Below are 23928 nucleotides of genomic sequence, written 5' to 3'. Positions count from 1 at the left end.
AAAGGACAAAAAATAAAAGAAGAAGAAGGCAATAAATACTAAAAAGGGGGAGAGAGAGAGAGAGAGAGAGAGAGAGAGAGAGAGAGAGAGAGAGAGAGAGAGAGAGAGAGAGAGAGAGAGAGAGAGAGAGAGGCAACTCCCAGCCCCCCTGCCAGAGGAGAGGGAGGGAACCCCGAGGGAGCGATCGCGCGCGCCAAGGCTGAGCCACGCACGTCCAGAAACTGACACCCGGGGGCCCCCCACTTCTCCTGGACGTTGCTGGCAATCAGATCGCGTTGAAGCAATTTCCTGAGCCAGCCCCCAGCATAGGCCATGAGTCGGGAGGAGACTTTGGCGGGCTGACATTTGGGGAGCTCCCAGCACTCCCCCCACCATCACCACCTTTTATTTTATTTTAATCCCTGGAGAAGAGTTGGGGGGCTGCTACAATTTGGAAACTGCTCTTTTTCTTTTCTTTTCTTTTCTTTTTTAAGCTTTGCACTTTGAAACCACAGTGCTGGCTGGCTGGCTGGCTGGCTGGCTGCGCGCGTGTGGTTGGAGCCTTCTTTTTTTATTATTTATTTATTTTTTTTTCCCTTCCCTGCCTAAACTCCTCTCTGTCAGCCTGTAAACATTACCTGAGGATTTCCCCCAGCCGAAACGGCTTGCTGCTGGGGCAAGAAACTTCTTGTTAGAACTTTCCACCTCCGGCTTCCCCCCCCCCCCCAACCCTCCACCCCTTCTTACTATTCCAACCTTCCAAGACGCCCTTTTTCTCCAACCCGGAGAGGATTTTTTAATTTTTTGATCTTTTTTTTTTTTTTTAATTCGCACCCGGTGCTGTACCTTTGCAAGAATTGTCTCCAAGAGTGGTCAAGGGGAGAAAGCTTGTCTCCTTCCTTCCTTGTCTTATTTATTCGGGGTGGGGGAGTTTATTTTTAAGGGGGGGGGTGCTTTGATTTTTTTTGCTTTTTTTTTTTTTGGAACTCCAGTGTGTTCAATCCGGGGGGGAAGTTTTCCTCCCCCCCCCTTTTTTTTTTGCCCAAGCTCTGGAGCGCGGAGGATGGTGTGGAAATGGCTCGGCGCGTTGGTGGTGTTTCCTCTGCAGCTGATCTATCTGGTGGCCAAAGCGGCCGTGGGACTGGTGCTGCCCGCCAAGCTGCGGGACCTGTCGAGGGAGAACGTCCTCATCACCGGCGGCGGCAGAGGCATCGGGCGCCAGCTCGCCCGGGAGTTTGCAGAACGCGGAGCCAGGAAGGTAAGTAGTGGTGGTGATGGTTGGAAGTGGGGGGCTGACATGGGGGTGGGGGGAAACTGCGACAACGATCGGAATGGGAATCGGAGGTGGTGGAGAGCACCGGGGCCGGCCGAGGGTGGAGGAGGGTGCCCACCTGCCGCCGCCAAAGCCGGAAACCCCAGGGGGGACCCCAAAAGTCGCCGCTGCCGCCCCCGCCCCAGGACTTGCGCCCTAGGCGAGCGCGGAGCTGCTAGTCAGTTTCACCTTGTAAATTTCCCGGGCATCCGCCTGTGTTCCTTGGCAGTCTGGAGGCGACCCGCTGCCTTGGGAGAGAGAGGTGGTTGGCAGGGCTTGTTCGCCCTCACCCCGAAACTTTAGGAGACCCACCCAGTCCCCACATTCCTCGCTACCCCACCAGGAAGGTGTTTTCTCTCTCTCTGTGTGTGTGTACACGCGCGCGCGCGCGCACACACACACACACACACACACACACACACACACACTGCCTGGCCTAACCCTCTTTGCCACCACCCTGGTGAATGCTGGGGTGTGCTCGCTCCTGGGGAGAAGCTGGAAGCTGCCTGCCTGCCTGCCTGCCTGCCTGCCTTCTAGCTGGCGCTTCATGTTTTCCTTGGCAACCCAATCCCAACCTGGGCGGCTGCGGCTCTAAGCCCCGAGGCTCCTTGGAAAGGGGACTCTGGATTCGGGGGTGGGGGGATCTAAAGGTGGGGAGTGGTCTTGGAGAGGGTCTTGGAGCCTAGCTGGGCTTTTTGACAGGCACTGGGAGATCTCCAGGTGTTTGGAGAGCTGGAAAGAAGGGGACCCGGCAGTGGATAAAGAGTCCTTGTTCTCACCTCCTGGCTCTCTCTCTCTCTCTCTCTCTCTCTCTCTCTCTCTCTCTCTCTCTCTCTCTCTCTCTCTCTCTCTCTCTCTCTCTCTCTCTCTCTCTCTCTCTCTCTCTCTCTCTCACACACACACACACACACCCCCCAAATGTCTCTGCAGCGGGGATCCCTCACCCCCATTCCCTGGGGCGGGCGGCACTCGGGCTAGTCTAACGTGACTGCCTTCAACTCGGCTTGCCGGTCTGCACACTTTTCTCCTCTCCGGTTTTCTTCCCCAAGTCTTGGTGTCAGATCAGACGCAGGGGCTGTCACCCACTCTGGGGTGGGGGTGGGGGGACAGGCTGACTCACAGCTAAGTGTGGGGAGAGACAGACAGACAGACAGACAGACAGACAGACAGACAGACAGACAGACAGACATTCACTGAGACTGATTTGGAGCCGGCCAGTCCGGCTGTCTCCAGCCGGCCCCATGAAGAGGAAGAGCAAAAAACAGGGAATTAGTTGAAAACTTAAACTGTTTGTGAGCCATGGGGGGGCGATGGGGCAGCTGATCTGACATCGAACTACATACCTAGGGGATTAAGTCAAGACGGACCGTAGGAAACCGAACCAGCACGTAATTCCAGGTTGCTTTTGTTTTGTTAAAAGACTCCCCGAGATTTACAATTCCTCCGGGTGGCTCCAACGGCGACTAAACTTTGGAGCCTGAACTAGCTGCCCGAGTTGATTGCCCATTAACTCTTCCCTGCCCAGGGCAGTTTGGAATCGGCAGGGTACTGGGAAGTGGGGAAACCTAAGCGACTGACCCGACACCCACCCGCACCCCTTGAGGGGGGGGTCAGCCGTCTGGGGACCCCGTTTCTCTGTGGGTGGTTTGGACAGCTGCTGGACATCGCTCCTTCGGAAGTGTTTTTAACCCTTGGACACACTGCAAAGGGGGGGGATGGGAAGTGTGGTTCTCAGCACTTTCTTTTCCCAGGGGTGCAGCCCACTCCCAGAATGCTTTCCGGAGGGAGGGAGGGAGGGAATGCAGATGGCCAAAGGACCGTTTCCTCTGGGAGGGGATGTAGGGTTGGGGACAATTGTGTGTGATTGTCATTCCTTAGCTGTCTGCATCCCAGAGAAACTTTCTCCCCGACTCTTCCAGCTGGCCTGGGTCCTGGCTCTCTCTTTCACTGTGCTTATAACTGGCCGCAGTCGGCAGATGAAGAACTCTTTAGTCCATCTGCAAATGCTGGGCTGATTATAAACAAGCCCAAATGAAAAGAAGTCTTTGGGGTGAGGAGGGGGAGAGAGGCAAGGACTCTGCAGAAGGGTACCCCAGCAAGGCAGGTCCAGCCTGGGACTCACAGCCCCAGCTGCAATAGATGTTCCCTTCTGGGACCTAAGTGGTGAGAAGCCCCCCACCCCCAAACCCAAGGAATGAGGCTGCTTCCAGGGTCTGTCATTCACGCTGGCCTTGGTCTCCTGTCTCATCGCAGTGACCCAGAAGACACCCAGCAATGATTCAACCCATGACAGAGGTCCCTTCTTATAACCAGTCTTCCTGAGTTTGGAATTTGGGATCCAAGCGTCCTGCCCTACCTAATCCTTCTCCCTTGAACCCCAGTTTATAAGAGAGTCTAGGGATAATCTGTGTTTGGGGGTGACAGTAGAGCCAAGGGACCAAAGGCCAAGGGTGCTGTAGTGGGTTTGAGGACAGGGAGCACCTCAGAGCCTCAGAACTGAGGCTTGGCACCCACCCTGTGGACTGACCATGATATTGAGGAGGTATTGAAGATTCAGTGGGGTGGGACTTGGAGAGGAAAGAAACCCCAGAAGGCAGGCAGGAAGGAGGGCTATGGTGAGTGCAGTAGAAGCGTGTTTGCGTGACTGTTTACTATAGCAGAGACCAGATAGCCCCATTCCTCAGAATGACCTTTAGTCAAACAGTATTTGGCAATATTCAGGGTGATAAAGTTCTGTGAGCTGCAAGGGAACTCCCCTCCAAGGGCTTCTCAAACCCAGCAGTTGTCAAGTATCCCTCCTGGACTCAATCACTCTCTACTCTCAGAGGCCAAAGTCAAGATCTGGGGTCCATGACAGACAGTTCTTGACCCACTTGGCGGTTTTTGGTTTTGTTTTGTTTTGTGTTGTTTTTAATTCTCTATACCACCCTGACTTTCTCCAGCAAAACTTGCATCCAAATCAGGGGCACTCTTGTGCTCCAGAACCCTGGCTGAGTCTCCGATACCTTTGACTTAGACATGGGCTTAGCAGGAATGGGGAAAGGAGGAGAAACCAGAGTCAGATGTCTAGAAAAGGTGCTGGCAAATGGGTTGGGTGTGAGGCAAGAACTGCAGGCCCTGACTCTAGCCCTCAAGGATATAGACCATTTACAGGCACCCCAAGGTGCCTATAGACAGAACCAAGGCCCCTGGATGATCCATGGAGGAGTCCCTTGTGGCAGGCTAGGAGCCTCAGCTGCTTTAGCTACTATGCTGGTCTATGACCCTGGAAACATGCTCATCCTAGCCATCTAGAAATCCTCTTCTCCAGTGCAGCCTCTTAGAGAGCGTCACATACCCCCTTTCCTGGCACAGAGAGACCAGTAAACCTGGTTCTTGGGTCATACCCAGCAGTGCTCAGGTCTTACTCCTGGTTCTGCATTTTGAAATCAATCCTAGCAGAGCTTAAAGAACCCTGTGGGATGCCGGGGATCGAACCTGGATCAGCTGCATTGCAAAGCAAGTGCTTTACCCGTTGTGCTATTGCTTGAGCGCCAAGACCAACAAGCTTGCATTATGGGTGATGGGCACAACTGTAACCCTGGAGGGTATCATGGAATGAGGTGCTAGGTGGGAAACCTGTCTGTAAGCATGGTTCTCTAACTGTATGAAACCAAGTTCTTGCGGGGTTCCTGATGATCACACAGATCCTCAAGAATCTCCTTCTGGGCCCGGAGAGATAGCACAGCGGCGTTTGCCTTGCAAGCAGCCGATTCAGGACCAAAGGTGGTTGGTTCGAATCCCGGTGTCCCATATGGTCCCCCGTGCCTGCCAGGAGCTATTTCTGAGCAGACAGCCAGGAGTAACCCTTGAGCACCACTGGGTGTGGCCCAAAAACAAAAAAACAAAAAAACAACAACAAAAAAAAGAATCTCCTTCAACTCTCCCAGCTCTAGGGGCTGGTGGGGGGTCCCTGATGGTCTTGAGTTTGTGACAACACATCTCTTTCTTTCTTTCTTTCTTTCTTTCTTTCTTTCTTTCTTTCTTTCTTTCTTTCTTTCTTTCTTTCTTTCTTTTTTGTGTGTGTGTGTGACAATACATCTCTAGCCTCTATCTCCATGTCCACATGGCATCCTCTCTGTATCTCTGTCCATCTCTATCTCTGGGGGCCATCTCGCCTTCCCAGCATCATCACCCTCACCATTTGTCCCATCCAATCTCCTCTTGCCATCGTAACCCATCCCAGCTCCAAAAGGTTTCATTTCCAGCTAAACAAATGCTCCCAGCTGTGAACACATGTGATTGGAGTTTGGGGGGACACTGTGCAGAGATTGGCCAGAGAGAGCTGTTCCTCCAGTAGGCTTCCCAGAGGAAGCAGTATTTGAGCGGGTTTTAGTGAAGACTTTGAGCCAAATGGGAGGGGAGCTGAGTGGTCCAGAGGCGAGAAATTGGGCTGCGGTAAGGGGGAGGCCAAGGAAGAAAACCTGCAAAAAAGGGAAGTCAGCAGACAGACTACAGCTGAGACACAGTGCAAACCAGGCCTGCTGAGAACTGGAGGAAGAAGAATGAGAAAAGGGGTGCTTAGATAGGTCATGGGGAGACCAAGTCAACAGCCTCAAGGTCATGTAGAGAGGCCCCAAGTCAGACAATGGCGCTGGAACCAGGCTAAAGTCAGGATATGACCCTTGAGGATAGTCATGTATGTGACCCTCAGATGCAGGGAGGATAATACAAGTCTCCACTGTGGACTTCAGATTGGGGGGATGGTCACCCCCTGAGTTGGGAGGAAGGAACCTGGTAGAAAACATTGTCATCCACAGTGAGGACCAGACTGTGGCATTTCTCAGTGGTCATCAGATCCTGTTGATGGAAACAGATTCAGCTGAGTCTGGACTCAATGGGCCTGTACTTGCCTGGCATGTATGAGGCCCTGGGTTTGATTCCCCACACCACATAACAGAACCACTTAGTTTGGGGAGCTTGGCCTCTTTAGTACGCCAATCCCTGATTCCCTCAGTGGCCCCCAGATTATCGTCTGCCTTAGATTATTTCAGCTCTTGTGGAAGATGCTCATGTTTGCAGCCTGGAACTTCCGCTTGTTTTTTGTTTCATTTTCTTTTGTCTTATTTGAGGACCATATCCTTCCAGTCTCAGGGGTTACTCCTGGTTTTGCACTCTAGGAATCATTCCTGGTAGGTTCTGTGGTCCATAGGAGATATGCTGGGAATAAAACCCAAGGCAGCTGCATTCAAGGCAAACTCCCTACCCGCTGGCCTGTCTCTCCAGTCACTTAATTTGGAACTTTCTTTTTTTTTTTTTTGGTACCAAAATATGTAAAAATATGGAACACCTCTGGCCGTTTGGACGTGTGTGTGTACGTGTGTGTGTGTGTGTGTGTGTGTGTGTGTGTGTGTGTGTGTGTGTGTGTGTCCATGTCCAAGTCTTCCAATTAGGCTTTAATGAAAGTATCCATTCCTTAAAGGGGAACTGGAGAAGGCCAAAGAGCTAGGACAGGGCTTAACGTCAGATCTTACATTTGGGGCCGGAGATATAGCACAGCGGTAAGGCATTTGCCATGCATGCGGAAGGTCGCTGATTCGAATTCCGGCATTCCATATGGTCCCCCGAGCCTGCCAGGGGTGGCAATTTCTGAGCGTAAAGCCAGGAATAACCCCCTGAGCATTGCCGGGTGTGACCCAAAAACCAAAAAAAAGAAAAAGATCTTACATTCAACTGACGCTACTTTGATCCCCCACCAGGGGTAGCCTTGGGGCCCCTATAACTGCTGGATCAGGTGATCCCCAAACATTTATCCAGCGCCACAGGCCCAAACATCACAGCATCCTCAGCCCCTTGCACTGAACCCCTTGCATTGAGAACCACCAGAGAGGGGCTTCCAAGCTTTCTGAGGACCACTTTGGGGACCCTTCAAAAATCCTATATCATATATATCATATGTCCCTGATCTCATGTGGAGCTTTCCATCTGTCCAGCTTGATTGCCAATTCTGTTCTGAACTTCCCACAGAGCCCAGGCCCTTTGCTTTACCTCACTCCGAGCCCTTCCAGGTTCCCTCACTCTGCTTCCGCTTGAATTGTCTCTCTAGGAAAATGACCTCAAACCCATCTTGGAGATGAGTGTCCTTAACACCCCCTTTCCTGCCCAGGAGCGAAGTCTAGAGCTGTGACCCTCAAAATCAGGCAGAATTCGGTCAGGATTCCAGACCTAGTTATTCTCTTCCCTTGGGCAAAAGCATTGGCACATGAAGAAATTTGTCCAATTTTTTCCCAAGACTCGGTGCCAGGTGCTAAGGGAGTTAGCACAGTGCCAGGGCACTTTCCTGGCAGGTGGGTGGTCCTGGGTTTAATTTCCTGCACTGTGGGGCCCCCCTCCCCCAAGCTCGAAGCTGGTAGTATTTTCAAGCACAGCCAGATGTGACTCCCAAACAAACAATAAACCAAACCAGAAGATACGATCTGCAAAGTACCCAGCTGATAAAAACTAACTGAATGTTTTAGTCACATGAACCATGAAGGTCAGGAGACAGCTGAGGCCAAATGAAGAGGAGAGTGGGGAGCACAATTTGGACTTTCACAACCCTCTTCCCCCAACATACCCACCCTGGGGGGCTCCAGTAATGTCCCCAACAATGAGTGCATGCCTGGGGGGGGAGTCTCAGAGTGCCAGATATGACCTAGGAGCTTGCATGCAAGGCTCTGTTCGAGTCACACACACACATACAGTGTAAAATACCAGGTTTTGAGAAGAGAGTTGTCAATGGGCTATTTACCCAGACATTGGCTCAGATCCTGTGTGACACATTTGTGTGTGTGGGCATTGGGATACAGCCTTCTGAGGCGATGACCAGGGGCTGGAGAGATAGCACAGCAGTAGGGCATTTGCCTTGCACACAGCCAATCCAGGACAGACCCGGGTTTGATCCCAGCATCCCACATGGTACCCAGAGCCTGTCAGGAGTGATTTCTGAGCATAGAGCCTGGAGTAACCCCTGGGCACTGCAGCCAGGTATGACCCAAAAAACAAAAAAAAAAGGGAGAGAGAGAGAGAGAGATGACCAGCAACCATATCCCCCACAGAACAAACAGAAACAAGTAGTAACTGTAGCACTAGTAACTGGTGCTAAGGAGAAATGAGGCGCAAAGAGACAGAGGGAAGGGTGACCCACTTCGGGAAATGGATGATATCATCAGAGGAATGCCTGGAGCTCTTGAGGGACTGGAAGAGGGTAGTATGGCTGGAAAGGGGAGCACTGAGAGGAGAAAGGAGAATACAAACTGTCGTAGAGCAGCACTGGGGTGGTGGGAGCAGGCAGTCATCTCTAGAACCTTCTCTGGCTTTGGTGAAGCAAGGAGCATTCGAGATATCCTGATCCTGTGTCCATGTAGCAGGGAAGACAGTGGGGGGCTGGGGTGAGACCCCTGGGACTCTTCCAAAGCACAGATGCTCTCTGCTGTGCCCTTGTGTTATTTTCTGTCTTGCACAATTTCATATATTTTCTGTCCCTTCCCTTCACTGTTGTCCTCATGGTGGTCACCAGGGGCCATGCACACAATCCCATGTGGGGTCCCCAGGAGGAGCTGTGGTGCTTCCGAGGGTTGTGGGTTCGGGTTGTGCAGGGGTGAAGTGTGCTCACTGCATGGTTCATACACATGTTCACCAGGGACTTCCTATCCTAGGTGCTGGCCAGGGCTCACCCCCTTTTGCATTGCACACATAGACACAGACGCACAGACAGACAGACACACACACACACACACACACACACACAGAGTCTGGTTGTGTTGCAGCCAGAAACAACTGTGGCAGGAGGGCTCACAGAAGGCAGGGCTCAATGTACATGGGGCAGCAAGGATTTGGGTTTGCCCTGCTAACTGCTGCTCCCACAGTCAAATGCAGTTGAGGTAGGGAGCTTAGGTCATCCCCTGTGCCCTGGAGAGTTGTGATGGAGTTGAGGGCCCAGGACCCAGAGTCACAGGGAAACAGATGAGCACGGACACAGAGTTCTGCATGGCCGTCAGATTTGATTCCCCATCTAAGATGTGGCAGGTAAAAGCCCTGGCCTGGCGGAGAGATGGATCTGTCAGCTCCAGCCGCTGCCTTCAGGGATATCGGATAAGAATCACCCCCCCAAAAGCGAGATGAAAGCGGCCCCGAAACTCTGTACGCTGCCCAGAGGCCTCTGGAGCACTGCGGTCAGCGTGGTCAATGCTTCAAGAGCGTCCTTGAGCCCTGGAGAGTGGCCAGAAGCAGGCGCGAGGGGGTGGGGAATGGGGCTAGAGCAAAGCCAGAACTTGCGGGAAGCTGGGATTTGCTGGTGTCCTGGGGGTGGCTGGAGAAGCTTTGTTGCCTTTTTAGTTCCAGGGAGCCAAGAGTAGGGCCTGGGGATATTGGAGTGCAGCCAGAACACCCTATATGGGGCAGGAATGGTCACCTGCTCCTAGAGTCACACCATCATCCCCAGTGATGGCCAACTGAACCTGCCCACGGTGTCAAGGGTGAGAAGAGGGGGCTCAAGTCGGTGAGCTCAAAGACACCCCTTCATCTGATCTCCTAGGCCCCTTCCACTGTTGGGTCATTTCTCCAGCCTGGATGTTCAGGATGCTGGAGGGGGGCAGAGATATGAGGGGCAGATGGTGCCCCACCCCACCCCCGAATTTCAGTGCTTAATCACATATCTGGAACTTGAGCTGATTCTGGAAGTTTCTTTGGAATCCCAGGACATCATTTGACAGTGTGAGATGCTGGCATCTGTGAACCATAGTTTTGAGTGTGGTTTGCTATTCACATTGACTGTGGCATGACACACAACTGTGGCACTGCACGTGACCAGAATTATGTGTGACTGGCACCGTGTACCCCAGAGCCATGCCTGACCATGATGTTGTACTGTGGGGTTACGTCATGATGTGAGTTCTGTGTGACCAGGTACCTGTCAGGCTGTATTAATAGTGGTTACATTACTACAAGGGACTAGCCAACTGTACGTATCTAGAGGCAATAGCACCAGAGCATGCTGACATGACATGGGTGGGATGTGCCACTCCATGGTCATGGTCCTCTACCTAACTTGAATATTCCACAACCATGTTTCTCTACTTCCTTCTTTTGGGTTGGGGGGAGCATTCAGGGGTTACTCGGGCTCTGTGCTTAGAAATCACTCCTGGCAGGCTCCGGGGACCATATGGATGCCAGAAACCAAACCCAGTCCAATCCTGTTTGAATGCATGCAAGGCAAATAAATGCCTTATTGCAGTACTATCATTCTGGCCCTCAACTTCCTTCTAAGTTCCTTTCCTGTAACCTCCCCCTATCTTACTGGCTGGCCCTCTAGTCTCATGCTATGCCCACCCTCTTAAGTGATTTTCCCTTTTTTTTTTTTTTTTTTGGTTTTTGGGTCACACCTGGCAGTGCTCAGGGGCTACTCCTGGCTCTATGCTTAGAAATTGCCCCCCGCAGGCTCAAGGGACCATATGGGATGCCGGGATTTGAGTCACTGTCCTTCTGTATGCAAGGCAAACACCTTACCTCCATGCTATCTTTCTGGCCCCCCTTATGTGATTTTCACTGGTCCCCTTAAAACATCCAGTGTTTCTCAGTGGGGGCACATTAATGCATTTCTTGTGACCAGAAAACCCCCTTCTCAAGTCTGTGCTGCATCAGTGACATTCTACCAGCTGTACCCACAGAGCTCCGCCATCTGCCCACTCTGTCCTGTTTCCTTAGAGTGTCCCATCATGGGGTGCTCTGGAGGGATGCCACATAAATAAAGTATTGTGTGACCCTATAAAATTAGAATTCTGGGGACAGAGCGACAGCACAGTGGGTAGGGTGTTTGCCTTCCACACAGCCTGTTGGGGTAACCGGTTTTCACTTTACGCAGGATAATTCTTCTTTGCTAGTGCTTGCCATTCGTGGACTGCAGGTACCTCTGGATTGGTCCCTTACCCCCTACCTATTGTCCACCCAAAACCTCTGGTCTCAGGGAGAAGCTGCTTCAGGTTTCCACAACTAGTTTGTCTGCCTGCTGGTAACTTTTGCTAGTAAGTGAAAAGCTTGTGGTAGAATTTTCCTGAACCTCTTTTATTCTCTTTAACCTTGTGTCGATTAAATCCTGTGTCAGCATTTGCTTCCAGACCCGAGCTCCCCAACCTCTCAGGATTGGGGCATGAGGCTTCTGCTTCAGCAGCCAACCTGGGTTTGATCCCCTCCCCCCCATCCAAGCACCGTCAGGAGTGATCCCTGAGTACAGAGCCAGGAGTAACCCCTGACACCATCGAGTGTGGCCCAACCCACCTGAACAAAACTAGAATTCTACAGAACCAGAAGTGATGGGCACTCAATAGTGCCATGGGGCTCTATGACAAAAGTCCTGTATGGGATTGTGGTGTTCCAGGACTGGTTTTCTGGCAGGGCTGGTACATAGACTTATGGCTCTGTGTATGACCAGTACCTTGGTGCTCAGGCACTTTGCATGATGGGTATAGAGCAAATGAACGTGGCAATCTGAGGCACTGGGAAACTCTGAACCCCTTAATACTGTGTCTTCTGCAATATAGCACCCAACAGACCTACAGACATGATGGTGTCCTAGCATGATCATTTTCAAGTTGGTTCACTAATCACTGCTCTCACGCTCTCATGCCATGGCGCCTATAACTGTGGCACGCCACATAGGCACTCAAGAACCGGGGTATCCAAGGAACCCTGGAGCCATGTAGGGGCTTTTTTTTTTGTATGTGCACCATCTTGCTCAGCCCAATACACAGATGCAATCAGAGCCCCTTACTGAGAAGCCAGCAACATGAGCCTCGGGGTGCCAGGATCTTTCTGACCCAGGATTTTGAGTTTGTACATAAACCTTTCCCAGACCTGACAGTCAGCCTGACCCAGCCCCTTCTGGTCAGGGTTCTGAAAAGCTCAAGAGACTGACTGGTCTGCACAAAGGACTCCAGAGGGAGGGTTGGGAAGCTCAAGTCAACAGGAAAAAGCCCGAATGTACTGGGACAGCCCGTCTGAAGAGCACCAAGCCAGGGTGATAGTATTTGCCTACAAGGAAAAGGGATAGTTGCCAGAGGTGGCCAGGGGTGAGGCAGGGCTCCTGGATCTGCAGGCCAACCATGTGGTTGTTTGTCCTGGCTATCTGTCCTGCTTGTTTGTCCTGGTTGTCTGTCTTCCTTCATTGGCCAGTACCGTACCCTCCCCGTCCCACCCCCATAGACCGGGAAGAGTGTTAGCTCCTCCCAATTGACCCTGGGCCTCAGGCCAACCCCTTCCCTTGGAAGTGACCCTGACTGGCTCCCAGAAAGCCCTAGAAAGGGAGACCTCACTGTCCACAAAAAAAAAAATCTTAGAAGACTACTAAGTCTTCATTTTGCTGCCAGTCAAGCCATTTCACGTTCTGAAAAAAATACGAGTGCTGTTCGAAAAGTGCATTAAAAACTAATTTTTTCGGGCCCGGAGAGATAGCACAGTGGCGTTTGCCTTGCAAGCAGCCGATCCAGGACCAAAGGTGGTTGGTTCGAATCCCGGTGTCCCATATGGTCCCCCGTGCCTGCCAGGAGCTATTTCTGAGCAGACAGCCAGGAGTAACCCCTGAGCACTGCCGGGTGTGACCCAAAAACCAAAAAAAAAAAAAACAAAAAAAAAAAAACTAATTTTTTCGATGTTTAAGGGATCCCTGACTCTTGTTTTCCCCATCCCTGTAGACACAGCAGAAAAGGCTGCTCTGGTGAATTGTTCTACCCCACATCTAGGATAGAGACACAAATGCCTGGTAGGGAACCCCTGGGTGTTTTTTCTTTTTTTTTTTTTTTTTTTGGGGGGGGGAGCATACCTGGCAGTGCTCAGGGTTTACTCCTGGCTCTGCGCTCAGAAATCTATCCTGGCAAGCTCACGGGAATATATGGAATGCCAAGGATCGAACCCGGGTCCATCTGGGTTGGCTGTGTGCAAGGCAAACACTCTACTACTGTGCTATCACTCTGGCCTACCAGAAATACTTCTTGTTAGCACAGTCAGCCTGGCACAGAGCAGTGGGCCTAACATTCTCAGACTATCTGGGGAACATGGTCTCAGTTTCCTCTTGGGCTATTTGGGAAAGGGGCTAGAAATTCAGTCTTATTTTACTATTTCTATTCCCTGGAACTTCATACTCTGAAGTGCTTGAGTCCAGAGCTGGAAACTTCTACTTTGGTCACTTTGGTCTGCTCAGCCATTGGCTGGGGTCCCACTCCCTCACCTGGAAGCCCACAAGGGATTCTCATTACTCAGTCAGGCCTGAGTCCTTTCCCCTGGTGTCCTGACCTCAAACCCTGTTGCCCTAAACAGGGTGTTCAAAAAATTATGGAGAACAGAGGGGCTGGAAAGATAGAGCGCTTGCCTTGTATGTAACTAACCTGGGTTGGATCCCCGGCATTCCGTATGGTCCCATAAGCACCAGTAGGAGTGATCTTTGAGCTCAGTCAGGAGTGAGTATGGCTGGGTATAGCCCAGAAAACAAAAACAATTTCTTTTTTGTTTGTTTGTTTGTTTTGGGGCCACACCCGGTAGCACTCAGGGGTTGATTACTCCTGGCTCTGTGCTTGGAAATCACTCCTGGCAGTCTTAGGGCACAATATGGGATGCCAGAGATTGAACCCAAGGTAAACACCCTACCCACTGTACTATCTCTCTGGCCCCAACAATTAATATTTTTAAAGATCCAGAGTGATAGTCCAGCAAACAGGAAGCTTGCCTTGCATAGGCCCAGGTTCTATCCCTGGCACCCCGTATGGTCCCCTGAGCAACACCAGGAGTGATCTAGGAGGTAGACCCAGGAGAAAGTAAGCCCTGAGCACTTCAGTGTGGCCCAAAAACAAAACAAAACAAATCAAAGAGATGATGGGGGTTGGGCATGTATTTGGCTTATATACTCTGGGTATTGGTGGGCACTGACCAGACAAATGGCAAAGATCCTGGGGTGGGAGGAAGTGGGCGGCCCCCTAATTCTGGAATCCCTCAGAAAGGAGAAACATCTTCATCAGCCAGACTGAAATTGCTTCCTGTGTACAGAACTGGGGTCTATCTTCATAACCCTTCTCTCCCCATTACACACTCCCACTGAGGCTGGAGGCCTGTGACCTGGCCCTTTCCTTCAGCAAGGGCCTCTTTGAGACAACAGGCCAAAAAGGGCAGAAACGCTCCCCACAGTTGCCCACAACCCTCCACGCCCCCCAACTTCCTCTTTGCTGACATTTGTCATTTCTGCCTCCATGGAAGTTAAGGTCAGGCTGGGGTGAAGCCAGAGTCGGGGTACTGTGGCCACTCTGTGGCCTTCCTAACTCTATAGGACCCTGGGATGGGTTGCAGGCAGGAGGGATCAAGAGCGCTCACCCCTTCCTTGGAGCATCTCAGCCGCAAGCCTGGCCTTCAGCTGGTGTCTTCTGAGAGTTTCTGGCCTAAGGGAAGGTGCCCTCAGCAAAACCATAGTGCTTTGACAGGACTGTTTCCTCTCCAACTGTGCTCTCAGCTTCCTGCTCCTGAGCTGGGCTGACTCCTAGGCCTGATGGGACCCTGTAGTCCTGGAGAGCCCAAAAGTCTGGGAGCCTGCAGGCATGCAGGCCTGGCCCTTAGGACTTCTGCTCTAGAACCAGTGAGTTCTAGCAGCCACTTTGCTGATCATACATGGAGCCAACCACTGAGAGCCCCTTGTTGGGCTCCTGAACTGGTATCAGCCACAGTCGGTCTGGCGGTGACACAGAAGGTATTCATTCTTGACCTTTGTTGCCTACAGCTCCACATATCTGGATCCAGCTGACCTACTTCTTTGCCCAGCAATCCTGGAAGGCCAGGAATGGATGCTCTGGCTGGAATCTGGATGAGTCTGGAACAATCTAGTAACAGTTGAGTGGTGTCAGGCTCTGGGTCAGGCCTGGCTGAGCCACAGGGCTTGAGAGTAGATAGGTGGTCACCCTTGGGGGAAATTGGGGTGTTTCCAGGAGCCATGGGGTGGAGTCCAGCCCTCCTGGTAGGACCAAACCAGTGTTGGATGGAAACTTAGAGGTATGTGTGCTCCCTTTTGAGTCCTCTAAGGTTTAGACTAGCCCCCCCCCCCCCAGTCCAGTACTGGTCACTAAAGGGAGGAGCAGGATGAACTTTTCAGAGTGCAACTGAAACTCTTGCTTTCATAGGGTTCATGGCGCAGGGAAGCAAAGTGAGTCCCTATTGTTGGGGAGAAGGATCAGCGAGCTCTGCATGTAGGAGTCCCGGATTGTGTCACAGCATGGCGTGTTCCCCCAGGACTGCTGGGAGTGACCCCCAAACATAGAGCCAGGGGTAGTTCCCAAGTACCACTAGCATAGCCCTCAAACCAAAAACAAATGGGTAACTTGAGCCTCCATTCAAAGTAACCTAATGGGGGCCAGAGAGATAACACAGTGGTAGGGCGTTTGCCTTGCAAGTGGCCGACCCAGGTCCAACGGTGGTTCAAATCCCGGCATCCCATATGGTCTCCCAGGCCTGCCAGGAGCGATTTCTGAGCACAGAGCCAGGAGTAACCCCTGAGCACCGCCAGTGTGACCCAAAAAAAGAAAAATAGCCTACTAATAGGTTGTCAGTGGCATTCTTGGCCTGTTTTCTTTTCTAGAAGCTTCAATTACATAACTGCTGTTGTAGATTGGAAAGGAAGCTGCTTCGCTCAGTCATGTTTGCAGGGTGATATTTCTTAGAGTGCCCAGCTTCAGGGGTGCACAGTGAGCCCCAATGAGTCAGCTGAGCATGCCCTACCCTAGCCAGGTCTAGAGCTAGTGAGTAAAGCACGACCCAAAAGCCAGAGTGATCTTCCCGTGGGCAGAGGGCATGGCTTCCTCCCTGTCCTCGTCCTCCTGGCCCTCATGGGTAGGACCACTCAGCCTTTTGGCCTGACTGGGGGGGACACCTCTGGAACCTTTATGTTGGTGAGCAAATGTGTGAGTGTGTGTATTGTGGTATGAGCATTTGCGTGTGCAAACATGTACGGGTATGAGTCCGTGGGTGTGTGAGCACATGTCTATGCACCTGCACACGTCTCTGTGTAGTTGTATACACACCTGTGTGCATGTATGTAACATGCGTGTGTCTGCGCATATGTGGTTGCATCTCTTTCTCAAGGACCCTGTATAGTGCCGACATTCACTTCAGCTCATTGTTCCTTGAATTTAAGGCGCGACCCCAGGCAGGTTGCTCAGCATTTCAGACCCTCTGTCCAACGGGGAATTTGTGAGAAAGTTCCAGAACCAGAGGGCTCTCAGAACCAGTCCATTTGGCAAGCAAAAGTCCAGCCCAAGCTAGGCCCCCGTTCCTGGGAGCTCTAAGGCTGTGGTTCCTGACCCTTTCTCCGCACATTCCTTGGCTGGGGGTGGGGGCACCTCCTTCCTCCTTCCTTCCATCCTGCAAAGTTGAATCACTCTGGCCCTGCACATCCTCCCTTCCCACTTCAAAGGCCCCTGGTCACAGCCCTGGGCCCATCGGGATTATCCAGCTCATCTTGCTATCTTGAAATCCACTGATTAGCAAACCTAACTCCATCTGCAATTTAATCCCCTTCCCCCGTAACCATTGCCAGGTTCTAAGGATTAGGACACTTCCTTCATGAGAAGCAGTGAGGGAAGCCATTTCTGCTGGACACGCTCTCTGGGCCTCAGTCTCTTCATCTGTGGACACCCACACACACACACCAGGCCATGGGGAAGAGTCCATAAGATTTTCCTGGGGGGGGGGGAATCAGAGAGATAGCATGGATAGTAAAGCAAACACTGGTCTTTCAAGTGGCCGACTGGATTCAATCCCCAGCATCCCATAGGGTCCCCTAAGCACTGCCAGGAGCGATTCCTGAGTGCAGAGCCAGGAATTACTCTGGTGCAGCTCAATTTCTGAGCACTGCCAGATGGGACTCATAAACTGAAGACATGACCCATATAGGAAACCGGGAATTTCCTAGATGCCAGCCAGGGTTCAGCTGGCTCCATTTCTGGGACCCCCAGTCTCATCTGAGACAGGAGTGTCACCATCATGTCTCCAAGCCCAGAGCATGGCTGGGGCAGCAGAGAACATCACTAAAGAAGATTTGTTCTTGGAGAGTGAATCCCAAACAGGAGGTTCTCATCGTACCCTGCCAAGGAGGGCAGCTACTCACAGGGAACATTCCAGAATGGAGATTGACAGGATGGAGGGACAGGCAGGGTTCTCCCAGATCTCCTGATTGCCCAAGACATAGGCTCAGGTGCCATCCTTAGTTTGTCATGGGGCACACAGTGATTGCTTTGCTGGGTACTGGGGCAGGTAGGGGACTTGGGGAGCTTCCTATCTATAGGTGACTCTTGACTTGAAGAACCAAAAGACTAGGGCTCACAGAGGGTATTAACTTACCCAACCACACATAACACACAGTCTCAGGATGACTCCAGGTGGCCTGGTTGCTGAATATGGAAGGTCGAGAATGCCCTAGATGGGGTGAAGGATGTGAAACATCAGGCACACGCTGGGTGGACTGGGCTGGGTGGAGAACGGAGAGAAGCCCAATTTCCTGCAGGATTCTCTGAGGAGGGAAGGCCGCCAACAGGAGCCCCACTTCGTGCAAGGCTGGTACAAGCCTCCCCCACTCCCCTCAATCTATTTGTTCCCAGAAGTCTACTTCCGCTTGCATTGTCCTGCCACTTCCCCTTGCACCCCTAAGCCTTCATGGCCCTGATGCTCAGGCTGATAGAGCCCTGCTCAGTTGAGGGCCTGGTCCCTTGAGACCCAAGATTACTGCGGACTAGCCTGAGGGTCCCTAGTGAAATCATTTAAAGCTTGTCCTCAGGAGGCCCACCCAAAATTACGCTTAATTAGCTGAATGGCCCAGCTGCTGTGGGCTATTGGATCAAAGCACCTCCAAGTTTCAAGTTGGGGTAGGAAGGCGATGTCAAAAAGGTCGCCCCAATAAAGTCTTTCCTTTCCCGAAACCACAGTTATGTACTTATCTCCGCCAGCAGCTCTTGGAACCGTCCCCAGGGTGGGGAGTCCCAGCTCTGACACTTCCTGCTGTGACATTTCCAGGACCTCGAAAGTGCAAACGGACTCTTGTGCCCTGGGCTGGAGCACAGTCTCTGCTTGCAGGAGTTTTGATGAACCTGCACTGAGTTTGCACCCTGAACATTGTGCCAGGAAGTCCGACTCACCCAACACCAAGTGGGGTACGCTGGCTAGCAGTTGCAGGCAGCCTGGCTGGGTGCACCGGAGCTGCATCTCCAAAGGGGCTTCTGAAGCATATTTCCTGCTTTCCAGGGATGGGGAAAAAGTCCTGACTTGGCTCTGGTTCTTTTGCCCCATGGCTATCAGTGCCCCCCCACACACACACACATACACACAGACGCCCTGACCAGCTTCCTGTCTGAGCATTAGAGCCTGCTGTGGTCATCTTGAACTAATTCTCAATGATTTTTTTGGGGCAGGGGTGGCCTCCAGCAGTTTTCAGGGGACTCGGGTCATCCAAATGAGACGGCCACCTGAGCTACAGGGTTCGATGCTTGAGCCAGGTGAGGGCCAAGTGCTATGAGGCCATGTCTCTCAAACTTGGGTCTTTATGTGTGGAAGGCAAGTGCTCCTGCCCTTTGAGTTATTGTCCTAGCCCCCTCTCAACTTTAGGACAAAGAACCCCCGGTTTCATTTTGTGCGGGGCTCCTACAGATCATGTGGGCTGGTCCTTAGGTGGGTGACCCCGCTAGAGTCCATGCTTGGAAGGCGCCTCCCCCCCCCCCAGGGGCCTTATTGTCCGTTTCACAGAAAGATCGAGTCATGCCAGCTGTGAGAGTGAATGTGTGTATGTGGGATGTATGTGTGAGTATATATGTATGCATGTATATGTGACTGTATGTCTGAACATATATGTATATGAGTATATGTGTGTCTGGATATATATATGAATGTATGAGTGTGTTTATGGAGGTAACCAGGTTCCAAGGCCACTGATCATTAAGCCAGTGTGATTGTTCATTGTGTGTGTGGGCGTGTGTAGACAACCAGCAAAGTCCATTAAAAGAAAGGAATCAGCTATTGTTGCCTGTTGTCAGCTGTTGTGGGCTGTTAGCTGTTGGTCGTTGTTGGCTGTTGTCAGCTGTTAGCTATTGGCTGTTGTCCACTGTTGTCAGCTGTTGGCTATTGTCTGCTGTGCTTTTCTTGGGGTGCACATCAAACCCTGGGTCATGTTTCAGTTTCCCCAAACCCCAATAAGGATTTTAAGTTGGGGGGCCTTGGACCCTGGTGACCCACACCCCATTCTCCTGGAAGGCCAAGTTGAGGGTGCCCTGGGGAAGGCAAGCAGCCCTGGTTTTTCCTGCCCTTTTGACCTTCCCCTGCCCCCACAACCCCTGGAGGCCAGTTTCCATTCAGCACTTTCCCACAGGGAGCTGCTGGGGCCCAGAGACGCCAAGTGACTCATCTGAAAGTCACACAGCAGATGAACTTCAGAGCAGAGTCCAAGCTGCCCGCCCCCGCCACACGGCTCCTGCCCCAGGCCCTGGCACTGAAGGGGACACGGGGCAGGTGGCCGGGCTGCGTGAGGGGGCACGGAATGGCTATGAGCCAGTGCTGGAGGAGGAGATTCCATATCACAGGCTGGGAGGGACAGAGCCTTCCCCCATTTGCCTGCAGGAGCCACCCCAGGCTGCACCCAGAGGCCAGGCTGGGTTTGGGGGCTGGGGCTGGCCATGGGGCCCTGGGCAGGTTCACTGGGAGGCCAGCAGTCGGGCTGCGTGTTGCAATGTCTGTGGCGTTTGCAGTGGCCTGTGCTGTCCAGCTGGGGTAACCTCAGGCTGCCAGCGAGCGTGTGTGGCGCAGGCCGGCCGGAGGGAGGTTGCTGGCACCTTGTGTCTCATTTACAGCTCCGGGTTCAGCCGTGGGTCAGCCTGTGACATCACCGCGTCTGTTTACTTGGCCGCCAGGAAGCACGGGCACTCGGGGAGGGGGACCCCTTCTCCACCCCCATGGGCACCGTGCCCACTTCCCTGGGCGCCTCCCCCAGCCTCTGCTCCCCCACTTTTTATTCCTTTTCTGGGGTCCCAGCCCACCAACCCCACCTTTTCTCGATTCCTTTTCACTTCTCTAGGAGAACCTGGGCCACCTTGTCCCACTCTACACCCACTTTGCAAGGGCTTTCTGTAGCCCCTGCAGAAATTAGGGTCCCCCCACTGTGAGGAGGGGCGGTATCCAGAATGGTTCTGCTTCCTCCCAGCCCCACACATGGGTCCTGGGCTCTTGCTGAGTGTTCTGGAAGCCGCTGACAGCCACAGAGCAGGGACTGCCCAAGTGACCTCGCCTGGAAAGGGCAGCAGGGGGTACCCCGACTGACTCTGTAGCGCCCCCTAGGGACCCTCTTCCCAAAGCCAGACCAGCCGGAAGCCCTTCCCCACCTTCCTCTGTCAAGACTGCCTCCTGGGGTGTCCCAGCTCCTCACCCACCCCTGTCTCAGTCTCACCCCCAACATACGCAGGCGAGGAACTGGCCCCCAAGTCCAGGCCCTTCTCTGAGAACAGCCCTTCAAAGGGGGTTCCCGTCCCACTGGGAAGACTCAGCACCCTCCCAACTGTAGCCCCCAATTTCCTGTCTCCCACTCAATGCCTCCATTTGCCTCAGCTGCTCCCCCCACAGAGCTAGTTCTCTCACTGGGTCTTTGCACCCCAGGGTCACTCTGGGCCACTGATAGCTTTACCTTCTTCCAGGTACACCATCCACCAAACAGGCTGAGAGTAAACTCTGAGGCAGGGGGGAGAATTGATTTCCTAGTGTTTCAGGGGCTCCCCAGTGCTCCTTGAGGGGCCAAGGAGTGCTAAATGGGGGAAGAAGGAAGATTAGGAAGGAAGGAGGGAGGGAGGGAGGGAGGCATGAAGGGAGGGAGAGAGGGAGACAGGGAGGGAGGGAGGGAGGGAGGAAGGAAGGAAGGAAGGAAGGAAGGAAGGAAGGAAGGAAGGAAGGAAGGAAGGAAGGAAGGAAGGAAGGAAGGAAGGAAGGAAGGAAGGAAGGAAAAGGAAGGAAAAGGAAGGAAGGAGGAGTAAAAAAGAAGGAAGAAGAAAGGAACTCTCTGGATTAATGGTGAATGGATAGAACAGGGAGTGTCTGGTTTGCTGTCCACTTTCCAATGTTCTGGAAATTTCTCAATATAGAGCTGTCCTGGTTGGTTAACTTGGTCTGTCCACACCTTATCCACACACTGGTCTTCCCAGGCCCATTTCTCCAGTGGTAATCTGGAAGCTAGACAGTGGTCTGTGAATACCAGTTTTCTGGGCATCTCCCCCCCTAGACTCTCAAACCCTCTCTTGGGGTGCAGAAGAAGAAACTGAGGCTCAGCCCCGGGCCTGGCTGAATTCTGCCCCCATATCTCATTTTCAGCTACTGACATGCCCTCCCATGAGTCCCAACAGGCTGTTTCTGTTTCTGCAAAGCAACATCAGCTCTCACGTTTCTGGCTGTAAGTTCTGAAAGATGTCCTGGTTTCTGGAATCCTCTACCTCTTCCTTGAAGGGTTTTTCCTTGGAGAATTTTCCCAGGACTGGCCAGATCCAAAGGGGAAAAAAAAAGTCCACCAGGGAGGGTGATGGGAACCAGCCAGGCTCACCCACAGGCATTTGTGACTGATTCCTAGTGACTGGACAGATCTGGGAAGTCGGACATGAGGACATGCACACGAATGTTTATAGTAGCTTTGTCATGACAAAACTCGGCGGCACCATGTCTTTCCCCAGGTGAAAGGATAAATAAACTGTGGTAGCTGACAATGGCGCATTATTTCGGGCTAGAATGAACTGCCAGGTCAGAATAAGACATGGAGGAACTGGCAGCGCCTAAGACTAAGAGGAAGAAACAGATCCAAAAAGTTATATACTGTGAGACCGATTCTACCACATCCTGGAATAGGCCAAACTGTGGGAAGACCGGCAGCTACCAGGGTTTGGGGTGGGAATGAGACCCACAGAGACCCATGGAATGTTCAAGACCAAGTCCAGTGGGAGCTTGGGAACTTGAGACAGCTGTGATGAGTGGTGCAGAGAATATCTGGGAAGTTTCTCGACCTTCAGCTCAGCTTTGTTTTGAACATAAAACTGCTGGTTTGTTAATAAAGCATTATTTTTTAAAAGCAGGGATAGGGCTGAGAGAACAAGTATCTTCAGTTTATACAGAGGTCTCTCAGGTCAAGAGATACTGGAGGGCCAGAAATGTAACTCAGTGATAAAGTATGTTTCATATGCTTGAGACATAGATTTGATCTCTAGCACCACAAGAGCAAGCAAGGAGAAACAAAGAGAGACAGACAGACAGAGCCAGAGAGACTTGAGCAGAACCTGAGGCAAGAAGGTATAGGGAGAGGACTGCTGGTGGGAAGATTATAGTTGAGTGTAAGGACCCGAGGGAGGTATGGGTCTACGATAGACATGTGTCTGAGGTGTATCATGGGCCTGACATACCTCAGACGTATGGGTCTGAGGTAGAAATGGTCCTAAGGTATAATGGGACCTGAGGTAGGCATAGGTCTGAGATATATAACATGGTTCTGAGGTACATCATGGGCCTAAGATATAATATGGGTCTGAGGTAGACATGGTCCTAAGGTATAATGTGGGCCTGAAGTAAATATAGGTCTGAGATATAACATGGGTCTGAGGCACAACATGGGCCCAAGATGTAATATGGGTCTAAGGTATATCAGAGGTATAATATGGGCCTGAGATAATCATGGACCTGAGGTAGACATGGACATTCTATACCCCGGCCTAGGAATGAGGCCTAGGCCTGATATGACGAGGCCTAGGAACTGAAAGTAATGCGGCTGGGTTGTGCCATTCTCCTTCAATACATTTGGAGAACCCAGAATGTTCTGGACTCCCTGCACCCACTCAGACACTATCCCTGGTACCCAGAGAGGCACTCTTGTCCCCACCCTGCCCTCTAAGGATCCAGTGTCCTGTTGGTGGACTCAACGCCTCATGCCACCCATCCACCATACTGGGCCTGGTCTTCCTCCCTGCGCGCCGCTAGCTTCCCCCTTGTCTGTGGCACATGCTGGGTGACCCCTATCCTGTGTCACCACCCTCTCTCGGGTGGCCTGGCTCCCACCATGGCTGAGGGGTCGGGGCTGCACTGCCATAGGCTGCAACTGGACTGTCAGTGCCTCAGTTTCCTCAGGTGTGAGACAAGCAGTAGTTCTCCCTTCCTCTAGCTAGCGAGGGACCAGGTGACAGTGTGGCATCCCTGGAAGGTGGTTGCCAGCCTGGGGAGTCAGGGATATGTGATTGCTGGTCTTCACTTCTGTCCAGAGAAAGGACAAGACAATGTTTCTGAGCTCAGGTACCTCTGAAGTGGAAGATCAGAATCTGAAACTTGAACTCAGAATGGTGGGCTCTGGTGCCCCTCATCAATATATTGGGGGCGGGGGAGGCTCAGCAATGGGATAGGGACCAGAAGAGCAAAGTTTAGCCTTCCTGGTGCTATAAAGATCACAGTCCATCCCCCACCCCCCAGAGAACCCCACATTTCTCCTTGCATCCTACTCCTAGTTTTGATTTTGTTTGTTTTTGTTTTTGTTTTTGTTTTGGGGCCACACCTGGTGGTGTGCAGGGTTATTCCTGACTCTGTAATCAGAAATCGCCCCA

The 23928-nt window shown here is 52.2% G+C and overlaps 1 protein-coding gene across 1 annotated transcript in view; it reads left to right on the top strand.

The window, feature by feature from the left end:
* The first annotated feature begins 806 nt into the window (after window positions 1-806).
* The window catches only part of DHRS3 (dehydrogenase/reductase 3), a 35167-nt gene continuing 12045 nt past the window's right edge, over window positions 807-23928 (top strand). Inside the window, exon 1 of the mRNA XM_049775414.1 lies at window positions 807-1237. Within this exon, the coding sequence (XP_049631371.1) occupies window positions 1043-1237 (195 nt within the window). The 5' untranslated portion in view covers window positions 807-1042. The remainder of the gene's footprint in view (window positions 1238-23928) is intronic.

The sequence above is a fragment of the Suncus etruscus genome, chromosome 6 (assembly GCF_024139225.1).
Source record: "Suncus etruscus isolate mSunEtr1 chromosome 6, mSunEtr1.pri.cur, whole genome shotgun sequence".
NCBI classification, from domain to species: Eukaryota; Metazoa; Chordata; class Mammalia; order Eulipotyphla; family Soricidae; genus Suncus; species Suncus etruscus.
Note: the sequence above shows the minus strand (reverse complement) of the source record. Positions and strands in the feature narration are given on the sequence as shown.